The 24,167-nt window shown below is 38.1% G+C and overlaps 1 protein-coding gene across 2 annotated transcripts in view; it reads right to left on the bottom strand.

The window, feature by feature from the left end:
- GRM5 (glutamate metabotropic receptor 5) overlaps positions 1-24,167 on the bottom strand; it is a 644,941-nt gene that overhangs the window by 385,961 nt on the left and 234,813 nt on the right. For both annotated transcript variants that reach the window (XM_015461120.3, XM_024987445.2), the window contains exon 3: positions 22,096-22,345. In XM_015461120.3, coding sequence (XP_015316606.2) covers positions 22,096-22,345 — 250 coding nt within the window. The remainder of the gene's footprint in view (positions 1-22,095; positions 22,346-24,167) is intronic.

The raw sequence follows: 24,167 nt of genomic DNA, 5'->3' as shown, positions 1-24,167 counted from the left end.
CTTTAGTTTTTCTATCCAAAGCTGTTAGCACCAGCCCAACCAGTTCAAGAATACTTGAAGCAGTCTTATTTGCTTTATTTACTACTCTGTCATAATTATATTAATTCAGAAATGAGTTATGTCTTAAATCAGCAAATCAACCTTTCCTGTGACTTCTTTCAAGATGAAGGACTGGATATCATTTGACATAGAGCCATGGGTATCTCTCACAATACCTCAATGATCCTTATGAAATGAGATTGACAACATAAATCATAAGCAGGGTGCAATAAATGTGAGACATCTGAAAAAGCTGCTTTGTGTTTTAAATAAGAATAAATCACTCAAAATGTGAATGTAGAAAGACAAGCTGGACTGGAATGATGACAGCTTTTGGAATTAAGATTAATTAGGGCAAATGTAGCCAACAGAAAGATTATGGTTTTTATACATCTGAGCACTGTAGAATTTGATGCTTTTGAACTGTGGTACTGGAGAAGACTTGTGAGAGTCCCTTGGACAGCAAGGAGATCAAACCAGTCAATCCTAAAGGAAATCAACCCTGAATATTCATTGGAAGGACTGATGCTGAAGCTTTAATACTTTGGCCACCTGATGAAAACAGCTGACTCATTGAAAAAGACCCTGATGCTGGGAAAAATTGAAGGCAAAAGAAGGGGGTGACAGAGGATGAGATGGTTGGATGTCATCACCAATTCAATGGACATGAACTCGGGCAAACTCCAGGAGATGGTGAGGGACAGGGAGGGCTGGCATGCACAGTCCATGTGGTCGCAAAGAGTTGGATATTTGGCGACTGAACAACAACAACAAATATATATCTGAAAGAACATGGAAAGAAATCAAGGCAGCTTGGGTTTTAGTGTGAATGACACTACATGCTTTCTTTGGTATTTTCATTCATCCTAATGTTATTTCACCTTTAACACTGTATGACTGAAACACTATTATAAGTGCTAACCATACTCTGCATTTTAATTTAGAACACAAATATGTTGCATTTTGTAGATAGTTACTGGATTATACTTAAGAAGTAGCAATTACATTCATGTAAAATAAAAGAACAAGTCACACAGAAGTTGCCAAACTGGATCTCAACTCATCATTTCTCCCTCTGGAATAATATCTTTAGCAGTATGTGCACATCAGTGTCAGCCTTGAATGGTGGTTCACAAACACCATTGTGGTTACAGATTATTTTAGAGCCAACAGAGCACTGGCAATTCAATTTTCTATTTGGAAATCTTTCAGCAAATTACCATTAATTATCATCATCACCTAATATAAAAATGAATATTCTATTTTGAAAAAATGTTTAAAAAAGATTTACTCACTGTACTTATTAAACTTTGTTTCTGCACAGCAAAAAAATCAACATATTGAAAAGGCATTATATGGAATGGGAGAAAATATCTGGACATCATCTCTCTGGTAAGGGGTTAATGTCAAACAGATATTTCTCCAAAGAAAACATACAAATGGACAACAGTTATAAGAAAAGGTGCCCAGCATCACTAATCATTAAGAAAATGCACATCAAAATCAAAATTAGATATTACCTCATACCTGTTACAATGGCTATTATCAAAAAACAAAGGATAATAAATATTGGCCAGAGAAAGCAATGACACCCCACTCCAGTACTCTTGCCTGGAAAATCCCATGGATGGAGGAGCCTGGTCAGCTGCAGTCCACGGGGTCGCTAAGAGTAGGACATGACTGAGTGACTTCACTTTCACTTTTCACTTTCATGCATTGGAGAAGGAAATGGCAACCCACTCCAGTGTTCTTGCCTGGAGAATCCCAGGGACGGGGGAGCCTGGTGGGCTGCCGTCTATGTGGTCGCACAGAGTCAGACACGACTGAAGCGACTTAGCAGTAGCAATAAATATTGGCGAGGATGTGGAGGAACTGGAACCCTATATATTGTTGATAGGAATGTAAATTGATGCAACCACAAGGGAAAGCATTATGTAGGTTTCTCTAAGAGATAAAAACAGAGGTACCATATGACTCAGCAACCGCACTTCTGAGTGTATACCCAAGCTTACTGAAATCAGAATCTTGAACAGGTATCTGTGTCCTCATGTTCACTGAAGTATTATTCACAATAATTAAGATATGAAGGAATGAATGAAAGTTGCTCAGTCATGTCCGACTCTTTGCAACTCCACGGACTGTAGCTGCCAGGCTCCTCTGACCATGGAATACTCCAGGCCAGAATACTGGAGTGCATAGCTGTTCTCTTTCTCCAGGGAATCTTCGCAACCCAGAGATCGAACCTAGATCTCCTGCATTGCAGGTGGACTCTTTACCATCTGAACCACCAGGGAAGCCCAATCAAGATATGGAAAACCTCAAATTTAATTAATGCAATATTATTCAGTCTTAAAAAAGGAAATTCTGCCATTTATGACAACATAGATGAACCTAGAGACCTTTATGTTAAGTGAAATAGCCAATCACTGAAGGACAAACGTTGCATAATTCCATTCAAAGTCGTAAAAAGAGAGAGTAAAATGCTGGTTGCCACGGCCTAGGAGATGGAGAAATTTTGTTTTTTTTAATGGATATAAAATCTTGTTTTTATAGGAACAGGTCTAGAGATTTGCTGTAGAGCACAGTATATACTGTTAATAATATAATATTGTATACTTTAAAATATGTTAAAAGGGTAGTTTTCTTACCAAATCACACACACACATAAGAACACAAGGAAATTTTTGCAGATGATAGATGTTTAGTACTTTGGTTGTGGTGATGGTATCACAGGTTAGGTATATGTCCAAACTCATTAAGAAGGACTAATGTTGAAGCTGAAACTCCAATACTTTGGCCACCTGATGTGAAGAGCTGACTCATTTGAAAAGACCCTGGTGCTGGGAAAGATTGAAGGCAGGAGGAGAAGGGGATGACAGAGGATGAGATGGTTGGATGGCATCACTGACTTAGGACATGAGTTTAAGTGAGCTCCGGGAGTTGGTGATGGACAGGGAGGCCTGGCATGCTGCAGTCCATGGGGTCGCAAAGAGTAGGACATGACTGAGTGACTGAACTGAACTAATTAAGATATACATATTGGATGTGTGCAATTTTTCATATATCCCTCGATAAAGCTAAAAATCATAGAATTAAATAATTAGTTCTTATTTTTTGCTTACTTAAACCTTAAGCTGCAGAAGGACAGGATTATATTGGTCATTTTTGTTATATTATATTTAGTGTATAGTGGTGGGGAAGATCCCCTGCAGGAGGAAATGGCAACCTGTTCCAGGATTCTTGCCTGAAAAACTCCAAGGACAGGGGAGCCTGGAGGGCTACAGCCCATGGAATTGCAAAGAGTTGGAACAACTAAGATATGCACTCACACCTGCAATGTATTACCAAATAAATACTTGAAGAAATAAATGAAAATATCTTTAAAAAAAAATAACGGCAGCCAGTAACTAGACACATTCGCATGTATATGTACAGATAATTGTCTGTTTATGTATTTATTTATCCATTTATTTCTTTAATTTCATTGTGGACCTTTGAAATTTTCATTAAAGCTTTCTAAGGGCCTATAAGACTGTATTTGGTAGCCACTGGCCTCGTGTTTATTTGGATGGCTGATGTCCAATTTGTCCATCTGGACATATTTTTACTGATGACTATCATGCATTTATGGAACAAGGAGGATTAAATGGAATAATGCATATAAAAGCATTTGTAATCTGTAGAGCACCACAGAAATATAAGGCATTAGCATTGCTGTGGTTATGATATTGCCTCAACATGCACAGCAGTAAAGTCTAAGCTAAAGAAAAAAAATCCTCCTGTGTACTTAGAAATCAAGATTATGTAGCATTTTTAGAAATGAAATTTTCCCACAGGAGTTTCCACCACTGTCTTTTTTCAATTGTTTTGCCACATAATCTAGCCTACCATAGAAACTGTAAAAATATAAAAATGAAATTGTCAAGCTAAACCATCTCTTGAGATTATCACAGTAAATGTAGATACATCTTTAAAAGTTTGGGGGCATATCATGTAAACTAAATTCTGTTACAGGGAACAAAATGCTTTTCTGTAATGAATTTAAAAAATATAATGCTCTTCTTCTCATGCTAAATGATTTGTAGAATTGTCAAATGCCTTTTTTTAAATTATTTGTTTGGAATATGAAAATTCTTAATACTAAAAACACCGTCCGTTGCTCAGTTGCATCTTACTCTTCAGTGACCTGATGGACTGTAGCCTGCTAGTCTCTTACGTCCATGGGATTTTCCAGGCAAGAATACAGGAATGGGTAGTTATTCCCTTCTCCTGGGGAATCTTCCCGACCTGGGATTGAACCCAGGTCTGCTGCATTACAGGCAGATTCTTTACCATCAGAGTCACCAGGGAAAACCAAAAACACAGAAACAGCAAATTCAACATTTTATGCAGATAACTTAATCAGTGTCCTATTAGCAATATTATTCATCTCTGCATGAATTCAGTCACTCATTCCTAGGGCCACCCCTTGGGCCATGACCTGAACACTGCTTCGTACTAGCACTGTGACATTTTCGTACCATAATCTGCATAGACTCACACAATTCATCTCCACACATATCCTCGTATTTCATGGAGACCTCTAGAACTTTTAACTTTTAACTTTCTCTTAAATATATCAGCCCCCTCTTCCTAGCTAAGGCTTGTTTGGCGACAAAGGAAGAATCAGATGGTCAAAGACAGTTTGGGTGAGATGAGGATGGTGGAAACAACAGAACTAGCCGAACTTTTCTGAGATCATAAAACTACACACTTGTCTGAGGATGTGAAACTTGCTTCTTCTCCCAGCTCCACTATCTCTGATCTCAGCTCATTCAGGATTTTAGCTTGGAAAAGGTTTTTTTTTTTTTTTTTAAATCTTGCTTGCCAACATAGGGGCTAAAGGTTTTCCAGCTGCTTAATATAATTTTATTAAGTGCTTGTTATGTACCAAGTATTTTTCCAGGGACAGAGGAGAGCGCAACAAACAGATAAAAATTCCTGGAGTTTATCTTCTAGCACAGACTACAGTGACAATAAATTGAGTGAATAAGAGAATTACATAGTGCATTAGAAAGTAATGTGTATTGCTGACAAATATAAAGTAGGTAGGGAGTGAGAAGTGTGCATGGGAGTGCATGTCTCATGTTTAAAGGTAGTGTTTCGGGAAGTTTCACTGAGAAGGTGATGTGTGAGTGAAGACTTCATGATAAAGAATTCAGTGAGAAGGTATCTGCAGAAGATTGTTTCAGGCTATGGAAATAGTAAACGCACTGGCCCTTAGGTAGAAATGGGACTACGATTTTTTGAGAGGCCATTGTGGCTGGACTGTAGTGAGAGAGGTGAGGGGCAATAGGACACAGGTGGGAGGGGGAAGTAATATATTTGGGAGTCCAGCAAAATATTGTAAAGATTAGCTTTTACTTTAAATGAAATGGCAGATCAGATTAATGGATTTCTGAAGCAGGAGCAGGGATAAACGCGTGTGTTTAGGTTGTCACCTTAAGCCAGAATCAAATTAATTTTTAAAAGAATTCCTGGTGATAGAGCAAATTATAAACACACCACTGAAGCTTTTAACTTCATATCCAATTTTATTTATTCTTGTTTAAGTTGTGTGTGTGTGTCTGTGTGTGTGCGTATTTGGATCTGAAGATATGAACACCCAGCATGACTAAAATAACAATGTAAGAAGGAAAAAAATAAGCAAATATGCTAAGGACAAAAATAGAATGCTGCTGCTGCTGCTGCTAAGTCGCTTCAGTCGTGTCCGACTCTGTGTGACCCCACAGACACAGCCCACCAGGCTCCCCCGTCCCTGGGACTCTCCAGGCAAGAACACTGGAGGGGTTGCCATTTCCTTCTCCAATGCATGAAAGTGAAAAGTGAAAGTGAAGTCGCTCAGTCATGTCCAACTCTTAGCGACCCCATGGACTGCAGCCTTCCAGGCTCCTCTGTCCATGGGATTTTCCAGGCAAGAGTACTGAAATAAGTACAGAAAGGGATACTTATTATCACTATAATTACAAAACAATGTCTTAGAGATTTTAGTCAATGTCATAAATTCTGGAAATGGCATAATTTGTATAAGTAAAGGAGAGGAAGTGACTCAGCTAATTTGCCTTGATAAAATTATTGTATATCTACAAAATCCAAAACTTCTGGAAAAAGCTATAAATAATTAAAAAGGAACTTGAATTATAAAAACGTTAAGTTGCTATTGTCTATACTAGCAATAACTAGCTAGAAATTTAAAAATATGCTAAGAAAAACTACAAAGCACAGTAATAACTGAAAAACTACACAATCTTTATAAAGCAATCTATCTTTATGGAAAGATGCAAATATGTGAATAAAACTCATTTCCAATTTTTGGATTGAACATTTAATATCATTAAATTTCAGTTTTCTAAAATTAGTTCTCAGAAAACTAATTTTACAATTAGAAAATAATATTGTCTTTATAGACAAAAATATTTTAATAAAACACTAAAATTATGGATATAAGAATAATTAGGATGATATACCTTACCAGTTATTAAAGTATTCTAGAGAGACAGTATGATTAAAACACTATGCTTCTAGCATTAGAAAAAAACAAATAAAACAACGGCATCAAAAAAAGAATCTAAAATTACATACTGGTATACAGAAAATATGTAATTTTTTAACATGTAAAATTTAATATATGAAATATTGTTATTTCATTGTGAAAGGACTATTTATTTAATAAATCATCCACTCCAGTATTTTTGTCAGAAAAAGTCTGCGGACAGAGGAGCCCAGTGGGCTACAGCCCAAGGGGTCGCAGAGCTGAACATGACCGAGTATGCACGCACACACAATGCTTGATGCAGGCACATCTATCTTACAGAAAATAATGTTGGCTTTCCCCTTTATGAATTTAATTTAAACACTTCTGGTTGGATTAGATGAATAAAGGGAAAAAACAAACAATACTCTCCTGGTTTCAGAGATTGAGGAAAAAATCCAGAAGCTATAAAAAGAACCATACTTAATTATGGATACAAACACAAATTACAAAGTTTAACATGAAGTGAAGTCTATCAGTCGTTTCCAACTCTTTGTGACCCCATGGACTGCAGCCTACCAGGCTTCTCAGTCCATGGGATTTTCCAGGCAAGAGTACTGGAGTGGGTTGCCATTTCCTTCTCCAGGGGATCTTCCCAACTCAGGGATCGAACCTGGGTCTCCAGCATTGTAGGCAGATGTTTTACCCTCTGAGCAAATTCCCCATAAATTGGAGGGAGATATGTATGTCAATGATTATAAGACCAAGAAGAAATGTGAGAAGAAAACAGGCAAGTTATTCATGTTGGTTACAGGGAGGGACTGGGGTGGAGGAAAAGAAGGGAGTGAGGTAGGGAGAGAAGGATGATATAAGGGAAAAAAAAGCAATACTGGAAAAACAAGGAAATAAGTATTAGTATAATGTCTACTTACATGTCTACTTACTGCTACACATAAAGATCAATGGGCACATTTCAAAACCTCAAATTTGAAAAAGTAAATGAAATAAAAACAGATATTTGATTTTGAGACTGGATTTCAGAAAATATTCAGAAGGGTGATTTTTTAATCTATGTCATCAGTCCATGACAGCAAATGAAAGGAGTAAACATAACTATACTAGAAAGACTAACATTTATACCCAAACAGTCCATTCCTTGTTAAATTTATTTTAGATAAAGTTAAATAATTCAAAACTGAGTGGGTACTCAAATGAAGTATTTCCAGTGCACTGTATGTTCCAACTGCTTTGGACATTATGTTTCAAGATAATCAGGAAAGCTCCTTTGTTCTTGGTCTCCTCTCCACTGATTTTTTTTTTTAATTGGAGTTATGATTGCATCGAAAAAGCAAGAGAGTTCCAGAAAAACATCTATTTCTGCTTTATTGATTATGCCAAAGCCTTTGACTGTGTAGATCACAATAAACTGTGGAAAATTCTGAACGAGATAGGAGTACCAGACCACCTGACCTGCCTCTTGAGAAACCACAACTGGACATGGAACAACAGACTGGTTCCAAATAGGAAAAGGAGTACATCAAGGTTGTATATTGTCACCCTGCTTGAGAAATGCTGGGCTGGAAGAAGCACAAGCTGGAATCAAGATTGCTGGGAGAAATATCAATAACCTCAGATATGCAGATGACAAAACCCTTATGGCAGAAAGTAAAGAGGAATTTAAAAGCCTCTTGATGAAAATGAAAGAAGAGAGTGAAAAAGTTGGCTTAAAGCTCAACATTCAGAAAACGAAGATCATGGCATCCGGTCCCATAACTTCATGGGAAATAGATGGGGAAACAGTGGAAACAGTGTCAGACTTTATTTTTGGGGGGCTCCAAAATCACTGCAGATGGTGACTGCAGCCATGAAATTAAAAGACGCTTACTCCTTAGAAGAAAAGCTATGACCAACCTAGACAGCATATTGAAAAGCAGAGACATTACTTTGCCAACAAAGGTCCATCTAGTCAAGGCTGTGGTTTTTCCAGTGGTCATGTATGGATGTGAGAGTTGGACTGTGAAGAAAGCTGAGCGCCGAAGAATTGATGCTTTTGAACTGTGGTGTTGGAGAAGACTCTTGCGAGTTCCTTGGACTGCAAGGAGATCCAACCAGTCCATTCTGAAGGAGATCAGCCCTGGGATTTCTTTGGAAGGAATGATGCTAAAGCTGAAACTCCAGTACTTTGGCCACCTCATGCGAAGAATTGACTCATTGGAAAAGACTCTTATGCTGGGAGGGATTGGGGGCAGGAGGAGAAAGGGACGACAGAGGATGAGATGGCTGGATGGCATCACTGACTCAATGGACGTGAGTTTGAGTGAATTCTGGGAGATGGTGATGGACAGGGAGGCCTGGCATGCTGCGATTCATGGGGTCACGGAGAGTTGGACACGACTGAACAAGTGAACTGAATTGAACTGAACTAAAACGTTGTGTTAGTTTCTGCTGGACAGTGAAGTGAATAAGTAATATCCTAACTCAACCAACAGTTCTAGAATTTTCTGATCCCATGACCAGCAGCCGCCATTAAACCTCAAGGAGAACTGAAAAGGAAGTGGAATGTATGTAGAAATCATGAGTGCTGCTGAATAAATATCCGAAGCCTAAGTGCTAATAAGCTGTGTGAGTAAGGAAAGCCAGATTCACACACACACACAAAAAGAAACCCTCTAGATCAAGGGTCAATGAATTTTTTTACACAGGGCCAGACAGTAAATATTTTAAGCTTTATGACACATACAGTCTCTGTTGCAATTACTCAACTGTATTATTGTAGCTCCAAAACAGTCATAGACATTGTATAAATGAGTGTGGCAGTTTTTCAATAAAACTTTATTTACAAAAATAGGAGGAGAGCTGGATTTAACCCATGGCCCTTAGTTTGCCAGCCACTGGCATAGAATGACTTATCACAGTGTCCTCCAATTAATAGAAATATGTACACAATATGGTCACCTTACCAAAACATTTTAGTCTTCTGGAAAACACTGGAAGAACAAATGAATTTCTACTGGTTTCACCACAGAATAACATTTTATGTTTGCCTTCGTTTCTGCACAGATGTTTGATCATTCTTATAAACAACTCTAAACTTTTCTCTTTCCTGGAAGCTAAACTTTACTAGAGTGTTTTCCTAATAAGTTGTGCATGGAAAAATAGTCATGCAGATTCAACAGCCCATCTCAGTTCAGTTCAGTCGCTCAGTCATGTCCGACTCTTTGCGAACCCATGAACTGCAGCACACCAGGCCTCTCTGTCCATCATCAACTCCTGGAGTCTACCCAAACTCATGTCCATTGAGTTGGTGATGCCATCCAACCATCTCATCCTCTGTCAACCCCTTCTCCTCCAGCCCTCAATCTTTCCCAGCATCAGGGTCTTCTCAAATGAGTCAGCTCTTTGCATCAGGTGGCCTTCCACTGAAAACCCAGGACTGATATCATTTAGGATGGAATGGTTGGATCTCCTTGCAGTCCAAAGGAACAGCCCATCTAATCATTGAATTTTTCTCATTTACAGAAAGTTGGATTGCTCCAGGCTTTATTTATCTTACTTAAAAAAAGAAATCTTTCTTTTAGAATCATCTTTAATTGCTATTATTTTTTTATTAAAGATGGAGAAAAATATTTTATACCATATGGATCAAATATATACTGACATTAAGGATTATCAAAGATCTAGATAGGTTAGCACAGTGATTAAGCAAACAGTGCCTTATCTGCTACTTCCTGCCTTGTGATTTTGAGAAAATTCATTGTCTCTCTGTATGGCAGTTTCTTCAGCAATAAACTGATGTTAATAACAATAACTTTTAATTTGGAATGTTATGAAAAGTCAATAAACACATGAAAACCAACCACTTAGAACAGTGTTTACTACACAAAGAACACCCCATAAAGAGCTACTATTACCATCCAATTATTTAAAAAATTCATCTAAACAAAATTTTGGAAGAGCAATCAGCCTTAAAGCTACCAGACCCCTTTGGGATGCAGATGCCTCCAAAGCACAAGCCCAAGTACTGGAAGAGCCTTTGAAGACACTGGTTAGTTTCATTCTGCTCTGTGGAATAATACAAAGACCTTCTGTTCTCCTTCTGGGCATTTCCACTTGTCAGATCGATAGCACCTTACAAAACAATTGGTTTCATTTACATTTCAGATGGTGACATTGATGAGACAAGGGATGTCTCTGAGCATCATAGTCTTCATCTGAAAGCAAAGTTAATATTATCTATCTGCTTCAGAAGGAGAATACATCTCATTCTTTACACTTCAAAAAGGAGTATTTCAGAGGACTTTCCCATTGGGCAGGGGTTAAAAAAACCAAAACACGTAAAATGAAGACACATAGATTCTCTCCTCTATTACCCTCCCTTCTGCTCAAGAGAATGACTGACGTCTGTTTGGTGAGACTGGGCCAAGTGCTGACCACTCAGTCTGTTCTTTTTCAAAGCAAATCATCCCTCTGAATGTGAGCATTTCCCTATTGTCATCCTTAAGGCCGCTTCTAAAGGGAGGAAGTTCTGCATTGTCCAGCTGTGCCAGGCCTCAGGGCGGCGTTTTGTTGTCGTTCAGCCTTCAGTCCTGTCCGACTCTCTGTGACCCCATGGACTGCAGCTCACCAAGCTTCCCCATCCTTCACTGCCTAGGAGGGAGGTCTATCCGGTCATGGACTTGGTCTCTAGTTAGCTAAGATAACTCATCTCCACGACTTGCTCCTCTTGGTTTTTAATTTGAGATCAAGGCTGTTGTTCAATCAACCTTTAAAACCCTAACAGAGAGAATTCATTACAATACTTGATGTGACCACATATGTACAAATGTTAAATGTGTGGTTATTTTAAGAACATGTCTTCATTACAGTATAACCAATCTTCTTCTATTATTTATAACAAATGGAGTAAGAAAATAAAATGATAATATAGAAAACCACTTATTGAAAGTACTGTTTTCCTTTTTCTCCAATCTCCAGTGACAGCTCCTTAGATCACTGGTACACAATCCTCCTAACACACACACACTCTCTCTGCCCCCCTTCTTGCCTCTGATTTTACAAAGGAAAGAGGGGTTACTAAACGAGTTTCCTATTTTCAAACTTTTAAACATTACCTACCTTTGCCCCTGACATAAATTCTTTCTGTTCCAAATCTGGAGCTGACCTTCTCGGCTTCCTCCTCCCACCTACACTGTAAATGTCACTCATTTCCACATTTTTAGGGAGTTGATACTATAAACTGTCCCCCCATTTATTACATCCTCCTATTCTACCTGGATACTAAAGTTAAACAACCCACTAAAAAAATCTCTGTGACAGGCCTCTGTATGCAATATACAAATTGTAAGAGTCATAGAAGAAAAATGTGAAAAAATTGCTGAAGCATAAAGTTTGGTATTGTTCCAAGTGCTGTAAGTAAAGTCAAATTAATTACAAGAGGGAAAATATCTGCTACACATGTCAATAATCTACTTTCTTTAATTTATAAACAACTTTTATATAAACCAATAAGAAAAAACAAACAAAAAAAAAGGACTCCGTGCATGATTAGGTAGCTTGCAAAAAATATAAACATATATTACCTATTGACTAAAATATGAAAGATATATAATCTCACTCATAATTAAGGAATTAGGAATTAAAACATGATGATGTTAAATTTCACCTGTAACATTAGTAAACATCAAAACATTTAATAATACCTTGTGTTGCTACAGATGTGAAAATAAATGCTTTTAATTGTATAGCTTGTTCACTGTTTAAAATACTTTTCATCATAAACTACAGTTTTGGAGAAAAAGTAAAATATTATGTTAAAAACCTCTCTCTTGAGCTCATTTTCTCTCAATATATAATTCTATCATTCTTCATTCCTCAGTTTCACTTTCCAAAGCAGTGGCTTGTATGCTCTGGGTTCATTTTCTCACCTCCTACTCACTTCTTAGCTACTTCATTCTGACTGTTTTTATTTCTCCATTCACTCAACACTTACTAAACCCTAAATTACTTCCACTTAAAAAAAGGTCCTCTCAAAATTATTTGCACTTGTCTCCTAGAATCATTTGACCCTGGTGGCCTCTGCTTTAAACCTGCTCTTCCATGGGTCACAGCACCATCTGGGTTTTCCTCCCCAAACTCTGAATATGCTTTTTCTCTATCTCCTTTGCTGAGTTCATCTTTCTTCCATGCATTCAATGTTGAGGTGCCTCCAAGACAATTTCTTAGACTTTCTAATTCTACATATCCACATCTTCCATTAATAAGGCTAAATTATTCAGACGCATTGCTTATTTTTATTTACAGCCTATATATCTCTTTTGGGGTTTCCCAGGTGGTGGTAGTGGTAAAGAATCTGCCTGCCAATGTAGGGGATGCAAGATACATGTGGTTTCCAAGCCCTGGGTTGAGAAGATCCCCTGGAGTATGAAATGGCACCCCATTCCAGTATTCTTGCGTGGAGAATTCCATTTGCAGAGGAGCCTAGCTGGCTACAGGCCAACGGGCCACAAACAGTCAGAAATGACTGAGTGACTGAGTACACATATTTCTCTTTTGAGCTCCAGATTTACAAGTTCTTCTGCTTTCTTGCCTATTTCTGTGTGTGAAATGCACATTAGGTCAACTTATCCAAATTGAACTCATGATCTGCTCTCAACCTCATACCTGGTTCTTACCCAATTATTTTCATCTCAATAAAGGTACCATCATCTATCTTGTTATACACTTAATACTCTAGAAATCAGCAAGTGAAGAACTAAAGAACCTCTTGATGAAAGTTAAAGAGGAGAATGTAAAAGCTGGCTTAAAACTCAACATTCAGAAAACTAAGATCATGGCATTTGGTCCCATCACTTCATGGCAAATAGATGGGGAAACAATGGAAATAGTGAGAGATTTTATTTTCTTGGGCTCCAAAATCATTGCAGATGGTGACTGCAGCCATGGAATTAAAAGACACTTGCTCCTTGGAAGAAAAGCTATGACCAACCTAGACAGTGTATTAAAAAGCAGAGACATTACTTTGCTGACAAAGGTCCATCTAGTCAAAGCTATGGTTTTCCCACTAGTCACGTATGGATGTGAGAGTTGGACTATAAAGAATGCTGAGTGCCAAAAAATTGATGCTTTTGAACTATGGTGTTGGAAAAGACTCTTGAGAGTCCTTAGACTGCAAGGAGATCCAACCAGTCCATCCTAAAGGAGATCAGCCCTGAATATTCATTGGAAGGACTGATGCTGAAGCTGAAACTCCAATACTTCGGCCACCTGATGCGAAAAACTGACTCATTTGAAAAGACCCTGATTCAGGGAAAGATTGAGGGCAGGAGGAGAAGGGGATGACAGCAGATGAGACGGTTGGATGGCATCACCGACTTGATGAACATGAGTTTGAGCAAGCTCCGGGAGTTGGTGATGGACAGGGAAGCCTGGCGTGCTGTAGTCCATGGGGTTGCAAAGAGTCAGACATGACTGAGCAAATGAACTGAATCTAGAAAACACCCTTGACATCTCCCTACACTCCTTATTATCCAACACATCAGCAGCTCCTACATATTTTTCCAACTTCATTGAGTTGTGCATGATATACAAAAAGCTGCACATATTAGATGTATACATTTTGGTGAGCTTGGACACAGACATGCATTCCTGATGCTATTATCACAAACAAGGTGATATGCACATTTTAATTAGTAAGGAGGGCATGGTCTATTGCCTTTTCATCATTCACACTGCCATAGTCCTCAATAGTGTAATTTTCATTAGAGATACTGTTCTTCCATATGCGTCTGACTTCATCTATTCATAAGCCATATCCTGGGATTATCTTTTGGAAAATAACACCTATCATATTCTCACACTCCTAAAAAAAGCCTTCTCCAATGATGGAATAATTATCAAAATACTACAAGGCTGAAAATACTGTTTCCTAGGCTGCTCTCCAAATTTCTTAACACATACTCAGTGCTCAACCCATATGGTTCAGAGAGTTTTTCATATGATCCAAGGCACATGCATCTAAACAATGGGCTGTTTATAGACTGAACACAATGTAATTCGTCTGGTCTTTCCAACTCAAATGAAGATGAGGAGGAAAACAACTCCAGGCAAAGCAGGCAGAGTTTGGCTGACTTTACTTGCATTACAAAATCATCACAAAATTTACAACAGGTTTTAAGGCATTTACATTTACTAGGTTTATTTAATTTTCACAGGATAACCTAAAACAACAAAAACGAAGCGGAATCAAAATTAGACTGAAGCTATCATGTGCTGGGTGTTTAGTCACTCAGTCGTGTTCGACTCTTTGTGACCTCATGGACAAGGACCCTCCAGGCTCCTCTGTCCATGGGGATTCTCCAGGCAAGAATACTGAAGTGGGTTGCTAGGCCCTTCTCCAGGGGATCTTTCCAACCCAGGGATCAAACCCATGTCTCCAGCATTACAGGTGGATTCTCTACTCTCTGAGCCACCTATAACCAGGGAAGTTATTATAAATATGCAAACACTTCTGTTGCTAAAAGACATCTCTCTTTGTGATACTTAGAACAGCCACTAGGATAAACTAATGTGACCTTGTCCAGTCATTTAAGTCCAGTGAGCAATCAATTGTCCATCAATAGATGAATGTTTAAAGAAGATGCGGCGTGTATATATATATATGTATATATATATATATATACACACACATACATATATATACACATACACACACACAATGGAATATTATACATAAAAATAATGAAATAATGTCATTTGCAGCAACATAGATGGATCTAGAGATTATTTAAGCAAAGTAGGTTTGGAAAAGAAAGAGAAATACGGTATGATATCACATATATGCTGAATATAAAATATTACACAAATTAATTATAAAATGGGGATATCAACAAAAATTGATGGTTTTGAACTGTGGTGCTGGAGAAGACTCTTGAGAGTCTCTTGAGCTGCAAGGAGATCAAACCACTCAATCCTAAAGGAAATCAACCCTGAATAGTCATTGGAAACACTGATGCTGAAACTGAAGCTCCAATACTTTGGCCACCTGGTGCGAAGACCTGACTCATTAGAAAAGACCCTGATGCTGGGAAAGATTAAAGGAAAGAGGAGAAGGGGACAACAGAGGATGAGATGGTTCGATGGTATCACCAACTCGATAGACATGAGTTTGAGCAAGCTCTGGGAGTTGGTGATGGACAGACATGGAAACCTGGCATGCTGCAGTCTATGGGGTCAAAAAGAGTGGGACACGGATGAGGGACTGAACAACAACAAATTACCAAACTTAAAGGCATCTAAAACTTGAAACATCCAACGTTGCTTAGAGCATTAAATTTCTGCTCTCCCCTCTTTCCTCTCCTGCTGACATCCTTCTCCTTCCCACTCTCTTTCCCTCTCTCCTTGTCTTCTAACACAGAACAGGAACTCAATGAAAGCAACTTTTTTACCTAATAAAAGACAGACAAAAGATGTACAGAGATAGTGCACTAAGAAGTATATATTTGTACTTTAGCATAAGAAAACAAAGTTTAACCTTGTGCAGAAAAAAATAAATTCAAATTATATTACATTGATATACCATTTTTCCAATAACAGATTTACAAATGAAAAGCTTGACACATATCCTGTCAGACAAGTTGAGGGGAAATAGCTACTTTCCATACATCACTGAAGGGAAAATAAAATTTTTCAAAAGGAATTTGACACTATTTAACAAAAGTACATATGCATTTATCTTTTGATCTAGCCAATCCCACTTCAAAGAATCTACCGTGAAGATTCATCGCTGTAAATATGAAACAGCACATGCCCACGACTGCACACTGCAACATGTGTGTGTGTGCATGCTTGCTCAGTCGCTCAGTTGTGTCTGACTCTGTTTCCAACCCCATGAAGTGCAGCCCACCAGGCTCCTCTGTCAGTGGGATTTTCCAGGCAAGAATACTGGAGTGGGTTGCCATTTCCTCTTCCAGGGGATCTTTCCGACCTAGGGATAGAACCCATGTTTCCTGCATTGGCAGGCAGATTCTTTATCACTGAGCCACCTGGGAAGTCCTATATATTACAACCTACTTTATAATAATAAAAGACTGGAAACAACCAAAATTTCCATGGAAAGGGGGAATGGGTGAGTAAACTGTGATACATTCTGTGGTAAAGTGTTGGCCAAGCCCTTTTCCCTTCTTTATGAGTGTTTAAGTTTCCTAACTATTGAACACTGTACTCCTGGCAACTTGGTAAAAGTAGAATGTCAACTATATCCCAGCATTATCACCTCTGATGAAAATAACCTCTGACGGGTACATTGCATCTGGATTGAGAGGAACTGTAAATAAATTATAAATATTTCCCCCAAAACAACTTTTTTTCAAACTACAATTAAATTACACTAAATGGCCTAATGGAAATCAAGTACACTTATTTACAAATATAATGAATACTCTGGTGAGATACAAGTATAAAGACTAATGTCTACTTCTGCATAATAGCTATCATAGTTTTACTAGAACAATAGTGTATAATTCTATCCACAAATATGTTTACTAAAGTGAGCTCTTATCCTTTCCATCTTGAAAAATATTAATGCAGCATGAGCTCCTATGAGAAACACTGATAAACATCTCATATAACAACAAAAGAATAAACGACCCAATCAAAAAAAGGGCAGAGGACCTTCAATAGACCATTCTCCAAAGGACACACACAGCCGGCCAACAGATACAGGAAAAGATGCTCAACATCTTTAATTATTAGAGAAATGCAAGTCAAAACTATAGTGAGATATCACCTCACATTGGTCAGAATGGTCACCATTAAAAAGTCTACAAGTAGCAAATACTGGAGAGAGTGCAGAGAAAAGTGAACCTTCCTACACTGTTGGTGGGAATGTAGTTGGTGCAGCAATTATGGAAAGCTGTGTGGAGGTTCCTCAGAAAAATGAAAATAGAGTTGCCATATGATCCAGCAATCCAACTCCTGGGTATATATCCAGATAAAGCTGTAATTCACAAAGATGCATGCACCCCTATGTGCACAGCAGTGCTATTCACAACAGCCAAGACATGGAAACAACTTAACTGTCAGTCAACAGATGAATGGTTTAAGAAGATATGGTGTGTATACACACACACACACACACACACACACACACACACACACACAATGGAGTATTACCCACATGTGAAAAAGAATGTGATGATGCCATTGGCAGCAACATAGATGAACCTAGAGCTTATCATACTAAATGAGATAAGTTAGAGAAAGGAAGACAAACACCGTATGATATCGCATATACATTGGATCAAAAATATGACACCAATAAAGCCATCTGTGAAACAGACTCATAGACACAGAGAACAGATACCTGATTACCAAGAGGCAGGAGAAGAGGGGAAGGATAAAGTGGGAGTCTGGGGTTAGCAGATGCAAACTAGCACACAGAGGATGAATAAATGACTATATTCAAATCCTGAGATAAACCAAAATGGAAAAAAATATGGGAAAAGTGTATATATATATATATATATATATATATATATATATATATATAAAACTGAATATTTTTGCTGTACAGCAGAAATTAACACAACATTGTAAATCAACTATACTTCAATTTAAAAAAATTAAAAGCTAAAAACAATAGCTTGAAATCAATAACCTCTGGGGGGGAAAAACACTAGTAATAATTCCAATGAGTCTTAAAATTTAAGTACATTTCCTCTTGTGTCCTGGTAACAATCAAATTCTCAATTCAAATAGCTAAATAGTTTTAATCATAGACAAGGTAAAACAATCTTTAAATTATTACTTTGTTGAAAATCAGTCCTTGTTTCCAAGTTAACATTTAGGTTTTACAAGTTGTAAATAATATATCTCAAACAATATTTTCCCAAGTCAAGCTCTAAAACACTGTATCCATTCTAGAAAAATAAGCCCCTTTGTTCAGATTACTGATCTCATTCTGCTGTCAAGGCTAAGGTGTTTAGCAAGACGATTTCCGGGACCCAGACAGGCCATTTTTCTTGGCAATGAGACAACAGATTACCCAGAGCTCAAACGAGAAGACCCAGTGGCCAGGTCCATATCACTCTAACAGTCTACAGATGAGCAGCACAGATGGTGAGATATATTGATTGATGAGGTTGTCTTAGAGGCAGAGTTATCTTAGACATGCCTAACATTTTAGTTGAATGACCTATTAAACATGCCTGTCCCAAGGCACCTGGATAGATTTTTAAGTAACTATAGTGGTTAAATGTGGAGTCCTGTAGGAAGTTCTGAATATAGTCTTTTCTCTTAATTTTGACTTCTTGTATCTAAGATCCATTTAAGTTTGAGTTGGGGGTAAGGGAAGGAAGGAGCATACAGAGAGATCAGGGAAGTACATGCAAATAAAATTACCTTAAAATACTAGGAGTTACAGGGTTAGCTGAATGGGAGTTTTTAGGAGGGAATATTAATATAAAAATGCTAACTTCAATTGAAATCATCTAGGGTAGTTTTTTTTTTTTTTTTTTCCTACACCAAGGATCTATGAAGAACCAGGAATCTGCTATCAATTTATAACTTTTCCCCTTTCCTACTCTATAGTTGACAGAAGAAAACAGCACAAGATTTTGAGTCAAGGTAATTGGGTTCCTGTGGGACTTTGACCATGTCATTCAAACACTTGCGTTATCCGTTTCCTCGTTTATAAAATGAGAGTGAATAGATGATCTAAATTCTCTTTATTGTTGTTTGCTGTTGGAAGTAGTAGGAACACAGTGCTAACTGCTCAGTCTCTAGAGTTACAAAGGCATTTGGAATTCTGCCTTCCAGGCATACGTCTATATAACAAATTATTATTACTATAACTCAGTATATTGAGTCTTAAAGTCCTTGTCTATAAAATGGAGATGGTAATGGTATTCATCATACAAGTTGTTCTTAGATTTTTTTCACAGCACTTATTAACTTTTATCTAACTCATCATCTTCAAGGTCCACAAGGGTAGTGATTATTTTCTATTTTGTTCACTAATACAGTCCAAGCATCTTAACAGATACTATGTCTTAGTGGCTTCGGCATGTCCGACTCCTTGCAACTCCGTGGACTGTGGCCCCGCCAGGCTCCTCTGTCCATGGGATTATCCAGGCAAGAATAGTGGAATGGGTTGCCATTTTCTTCTCCAGGGGATCTTCCAGACACAGGGATCGAACCCAGGTCTTCTGTAATGCAGGCAAGATTCTTTACCATCTGAGCTATAGGGAAGTCTCTAGCAACTTAATATTTGTCAAATTAATAATTAAATGAAACAATGCATTTATATGGTTAGTGAAGACACTGGCACACAACAGTTGATAAATGATCCTATAAATGGTCCTGATAAATGGTCAGGACCCAAAGTGCCTTTTCACTATGAAGAAATAGGAATAGAAAAATTAGTGATTTCCAAGGGAAGATGAAGGGGGCCTAAGGACCGGACTGTGGTTTCCAGATATTTGAAAGAGTATAGCATATTACTTTCAAAGAGAAAAATATGATCCAAGATGTAGAAACTACAGAGAGATACTTTTAAGATTCAGAGAAAGGAAGATTTTTCTAACAGAATCGCTCAAAGATGAACTGGTACTCAAGTAAATGTTGTATTATTATTAGCCAATCAATGAGAGAACTAAGAAATCTAGTTAAGGCTATGAATGTATTATTTCATGAATGAAATGATTTGAAAAGAACTTATCAACAGCACAAACAGAATAAATTTTAAAATATACAAAATATTGAATTTTGGCCTTGTGATACTATTGGCAAAAAAATGTAGATGGAAAATGTCAAATATAGTACTTACCAACCTACTTTTCTTGGGTACATGTGATCAAAATACATTTGTTTGTTGATATAACATATGGCTGATAAGCAAGTGCTTCGGATTTGTCTTATTTATGTTGGCAAAGCAGCAGACAGGAGCTGCAGAATCCCTTGTCTCCCTCCCCATAAAGAAAAACAGGACTGTATGAAGCCAGCTTCTGTCTTGTTCTTTTTATCCCACTGGTGACACTGGACTTTGGAACATCAGAATATTGGCAGTGAGGAGGTTCCTGGATTGTGTGAAACTAGCTGATGCATCACTCTTTCCAACAAGGATGATTTTAAACAAAACGTATGACACCGATGAGAAAGGAATCTCACTCATACCATTTTTATGAAGGATGGTTGGCCTCATATAAAACAGTCCCATCAATCTACTGCCATCAGCGCAGACAGAAGAGAATTAGGTACATAAACTGGCTGTCATAAAATGTAGCCAAGCAGGAGCTAAGTCTCATCACAGAAGGTCAGTTAAGCATTCGGAAAATAAAGGAAGCATCTTTTCTTTAATGAGCCATCAAAAGCTAAGAACAAGTTAGCTGGCTTTTAATTTGGACAGTTACACTCAGAAAGATGTAGTGGTTCTGAAGGTTCTCTCTCTTCTTTAAATTGGCTACCTAGCGAGAAAAGATGTGATAATATCATGACTTTTTAAAGGTATGAAACGGTGAACTGTGTTCACCTTTTCAAACTACGGTGTTGACTTGGATTGTGATGGCTAACTTTATGTGACATCTTGATTGGGCCATAGGGTGCTGAAACATTTGGCCAAACATTATTCTGTCTACAAGGATATTTCTGGATGCGATTAACACTTGTATGGGTAGACTGAGTAATGAAGCTTCTTCTCTAAGGTGGGTGGGCCTCACCCAATCAATGGAAAACCTGAAAAACGTTGAGTCAGAGGGAACTCCTCCTTCAAGACTGCTTGAGTTGGGATATTAGTCTTTTCTGGACTTCAGACTGAAACTGAAGCATTCGATTTTCCTGAGTATCACACCTGCCAGTTTTTGGACCAGAGCTGTAACTTTGATTCTCCTGGGTATCTCTTTTCATAGATACACATTGCTGTTTCTGTTTCTTTGTAGAACACTAATATACTGATTCAACAAGATCAGGAGGAAATGAGATGAGTTGTGCCAATCAAGTATATCATCCAGATAATTAAAGTCAGTCTCTGTAGAAGTCAATCTTTTAGAAACTCATCTGGTAACAATGTGAGTGATCAGGCAATGTGATAGCACTTGTGAAATAAAATAATGAGCCAAATTACCAATGCCTTAAAATTAGTACTAAAAGCAATTCCCCCGTTCTAGCCCCAAATTCTAAAATGCTATGTTATAAAAGAAGCTTACACAGCCATTCTTAGAATCAATTTCAGAAGAGACTGCATAAAGTTTGACACGTGTTTACTTACCAAGGGGGATTATGCAAGTTATTTTAAAAGCCTTCTCATTTCCTTACAATTCTTTTTTGAAGACTTAAGGATTCCTCATTTTCATATGTTGATTTCTGCTGTCATTAGTCATCATCTCATGGCCTATCTACTTATTTTCTGTGATTATTTCCAGGCTCTGGTGTTAATGATTTTTAAGCTCTACATGCACTACAACAGATTAAGCTTCCAAAGCAAAAGATACCCTCTGAAGCTGCCAAATCCCTGACATTATTACCTGCAAGTGAACTGTCTCCTCGGCACTTACCTGCCCAGAAGCAGGAACTCTCCAGCCAGCCCCAGGCGCCGCATGGCCATCAGCAGCCCTCTCACCGTCATGCCCTCGCAGAAGCAGGCTACCACCCGCGCCTTGGGCAAGTGACTCGTGAGCTTCTTGAGCAGTTTATCGAAGCTCTGCTCCCCCGCATTGCTATAGATTTTGTAAGAATGAGCGATGCAAATCCCTTCCTTGGCTGACATATCTTTGAAAGCTTCCATCCCACTTTCTCCATAGTTGCCTGTAGGGAAACAGAGAAGCAGAGGGGAGAGTGTTGGAGTCACTGGGTAGAGCTGGAATGCGGTGGGGCCAGGAGTGTGCAGGTCCCCTGGGAGTGTTGGATTTGGCACTTGAAGACATGAATGAGATTTTGTTCTTTCGCTGATCTGCTTATTTGGACAATATACAGTCAAACTACAGTAGGCATACACACATTGATCTTTTAAAACTTTTCCACTGAGAGAATATCACAAACAGTACTAGCAATCTGGCTCCTCCTTTGATTCCAAAAAGCTTATACTCTAGTGTGAGATGATAGAAAATATTTACCTGATGTTTTTTCATTCTGTCTCACTTTCTCATCTCTGTTTCTCATTAGATGATCCTCTCACCCCACTGATTCAGATTTTTGTGTTTAAAGCCATAATATACAGATGCAAAACATATACTTTATGTAGAATAGATGTAAAAATATCTTACTATTATATTTTACAGACTATTATGCATATATTTTATTACTAATCATGATAGTTTATGGTTTTATTGCAAGTGAAAATTCCAGATCCTTGACTGAGATTTCAGTCTTGTCACAGATAAAAGTATAAGCACATTTAAAATATTTGAAGTTTTATATACCATTGGAAAGTTACTGATTCAGGGGGAATAATTCCAAAGTATTTAGTAAAGTTCTGGGGTTAAGGACTCATGGCGATCTTTTAAAATTATGGAACATGGGGATCAAGATTGACTACTTATCAGCCAGGAGGTATATGAAGATATATGTGACCTCATTTAACTTTCAGAATAATATATTTAGATATATATTATGACCTCCTTCCACAGATACGAAAACAGATGAGGCAGTCAGGTTTACAGTTGTCCAGAGTTGCTATCCCCAGAGGCGGAAAGCTGCATTCTATTCACGGATCTGTCTGAGACTGAAGATTCTACCCCCTCCACTCTTCCACCATTGACTTTTAGGAGACTCGGAAGCCCAATTATATCTGCATTTCTCTTTCCAATTTAAAGGTCATGATGCTTCAATTTTAGATATTTTTGGAGCCTTTTGAGGCCCTATAAATCATGACAGGTTCATTTTCTGAGCTTTCAAAAGTTAAGGTGGGAAAGGGCGATTAATTTGAAAAATACAGGAGACAATTACAAGACAACTGAGCTGTGGGACCAAGCTGTGGGACGGAAATGGCCTAGCAGTCAGGAGATGGAATTTCACCAGGAGGGGTTGATCTCAAAGGAATAAATGACTACGAATCATTCAATTGCACACATTTCATGATAAGATGATGAGAGAGAGAACTCGTAAATAACTATGCCCTGTAACATTTTGATGTATGGAAAGTTAGTTCATACATTTGAGTTCAATGCTCCTTACATCAACTCTGTGATAAAGGTACTATTATCTTCCTTTTGCAGCTGATGCAACTGGAGCTTGCAATTAGCAGGTAGATGGCAGAGTCTGGGTTTGAACACCTATCTTCTCCCTCCCAGCCCTACGTGTGCTCCATCACAGCAGCTAAGCACACAGCACATAGGAGCCTCAGACGTTGAGGGTGGGTTTTTGTGATGTTTCATCCTTATGAACAAACTGTAAAGGGCAAAGCAGAGCTAGACCCTTTATAGCAGCTTGAGCCCCAGCCAACAAACGCTAGTAGGCCATCTGCATGTTTCCTTCTTCAGAATTAAAGCAAGAAGAAGCCTCTATGATGATGGCAAGTAGGCAATTTAGTTATTTTTCAATTAACAAAGTTTAAAGGGCTCTTCCTGAAAAATGTGCTGAGGGGGCTACATTATCAGTCTTACACTAACCTGAGTAATCTATTTTTTTC

This window comes from Bos taurus, chromosome 29 (genome assembly GCF_002263795.3).
Source record: "Bos taurus isolate L1 Dominette 01449 registration number 42190680 breed Hereford chromosome 29, ARS-UCD2.0, whole genome shotgun sequence".
NCBI lineage: Eukaryota > Metazoa > Chordata > Mammalia > Artiodactyla > Bovidae > Bos > Bos taurus.
The sequence above is the reverse complement of the archived record's forward strand: the minus strand, read 5'-3'. Positions and strand labels throughout refer to the sequence as shown.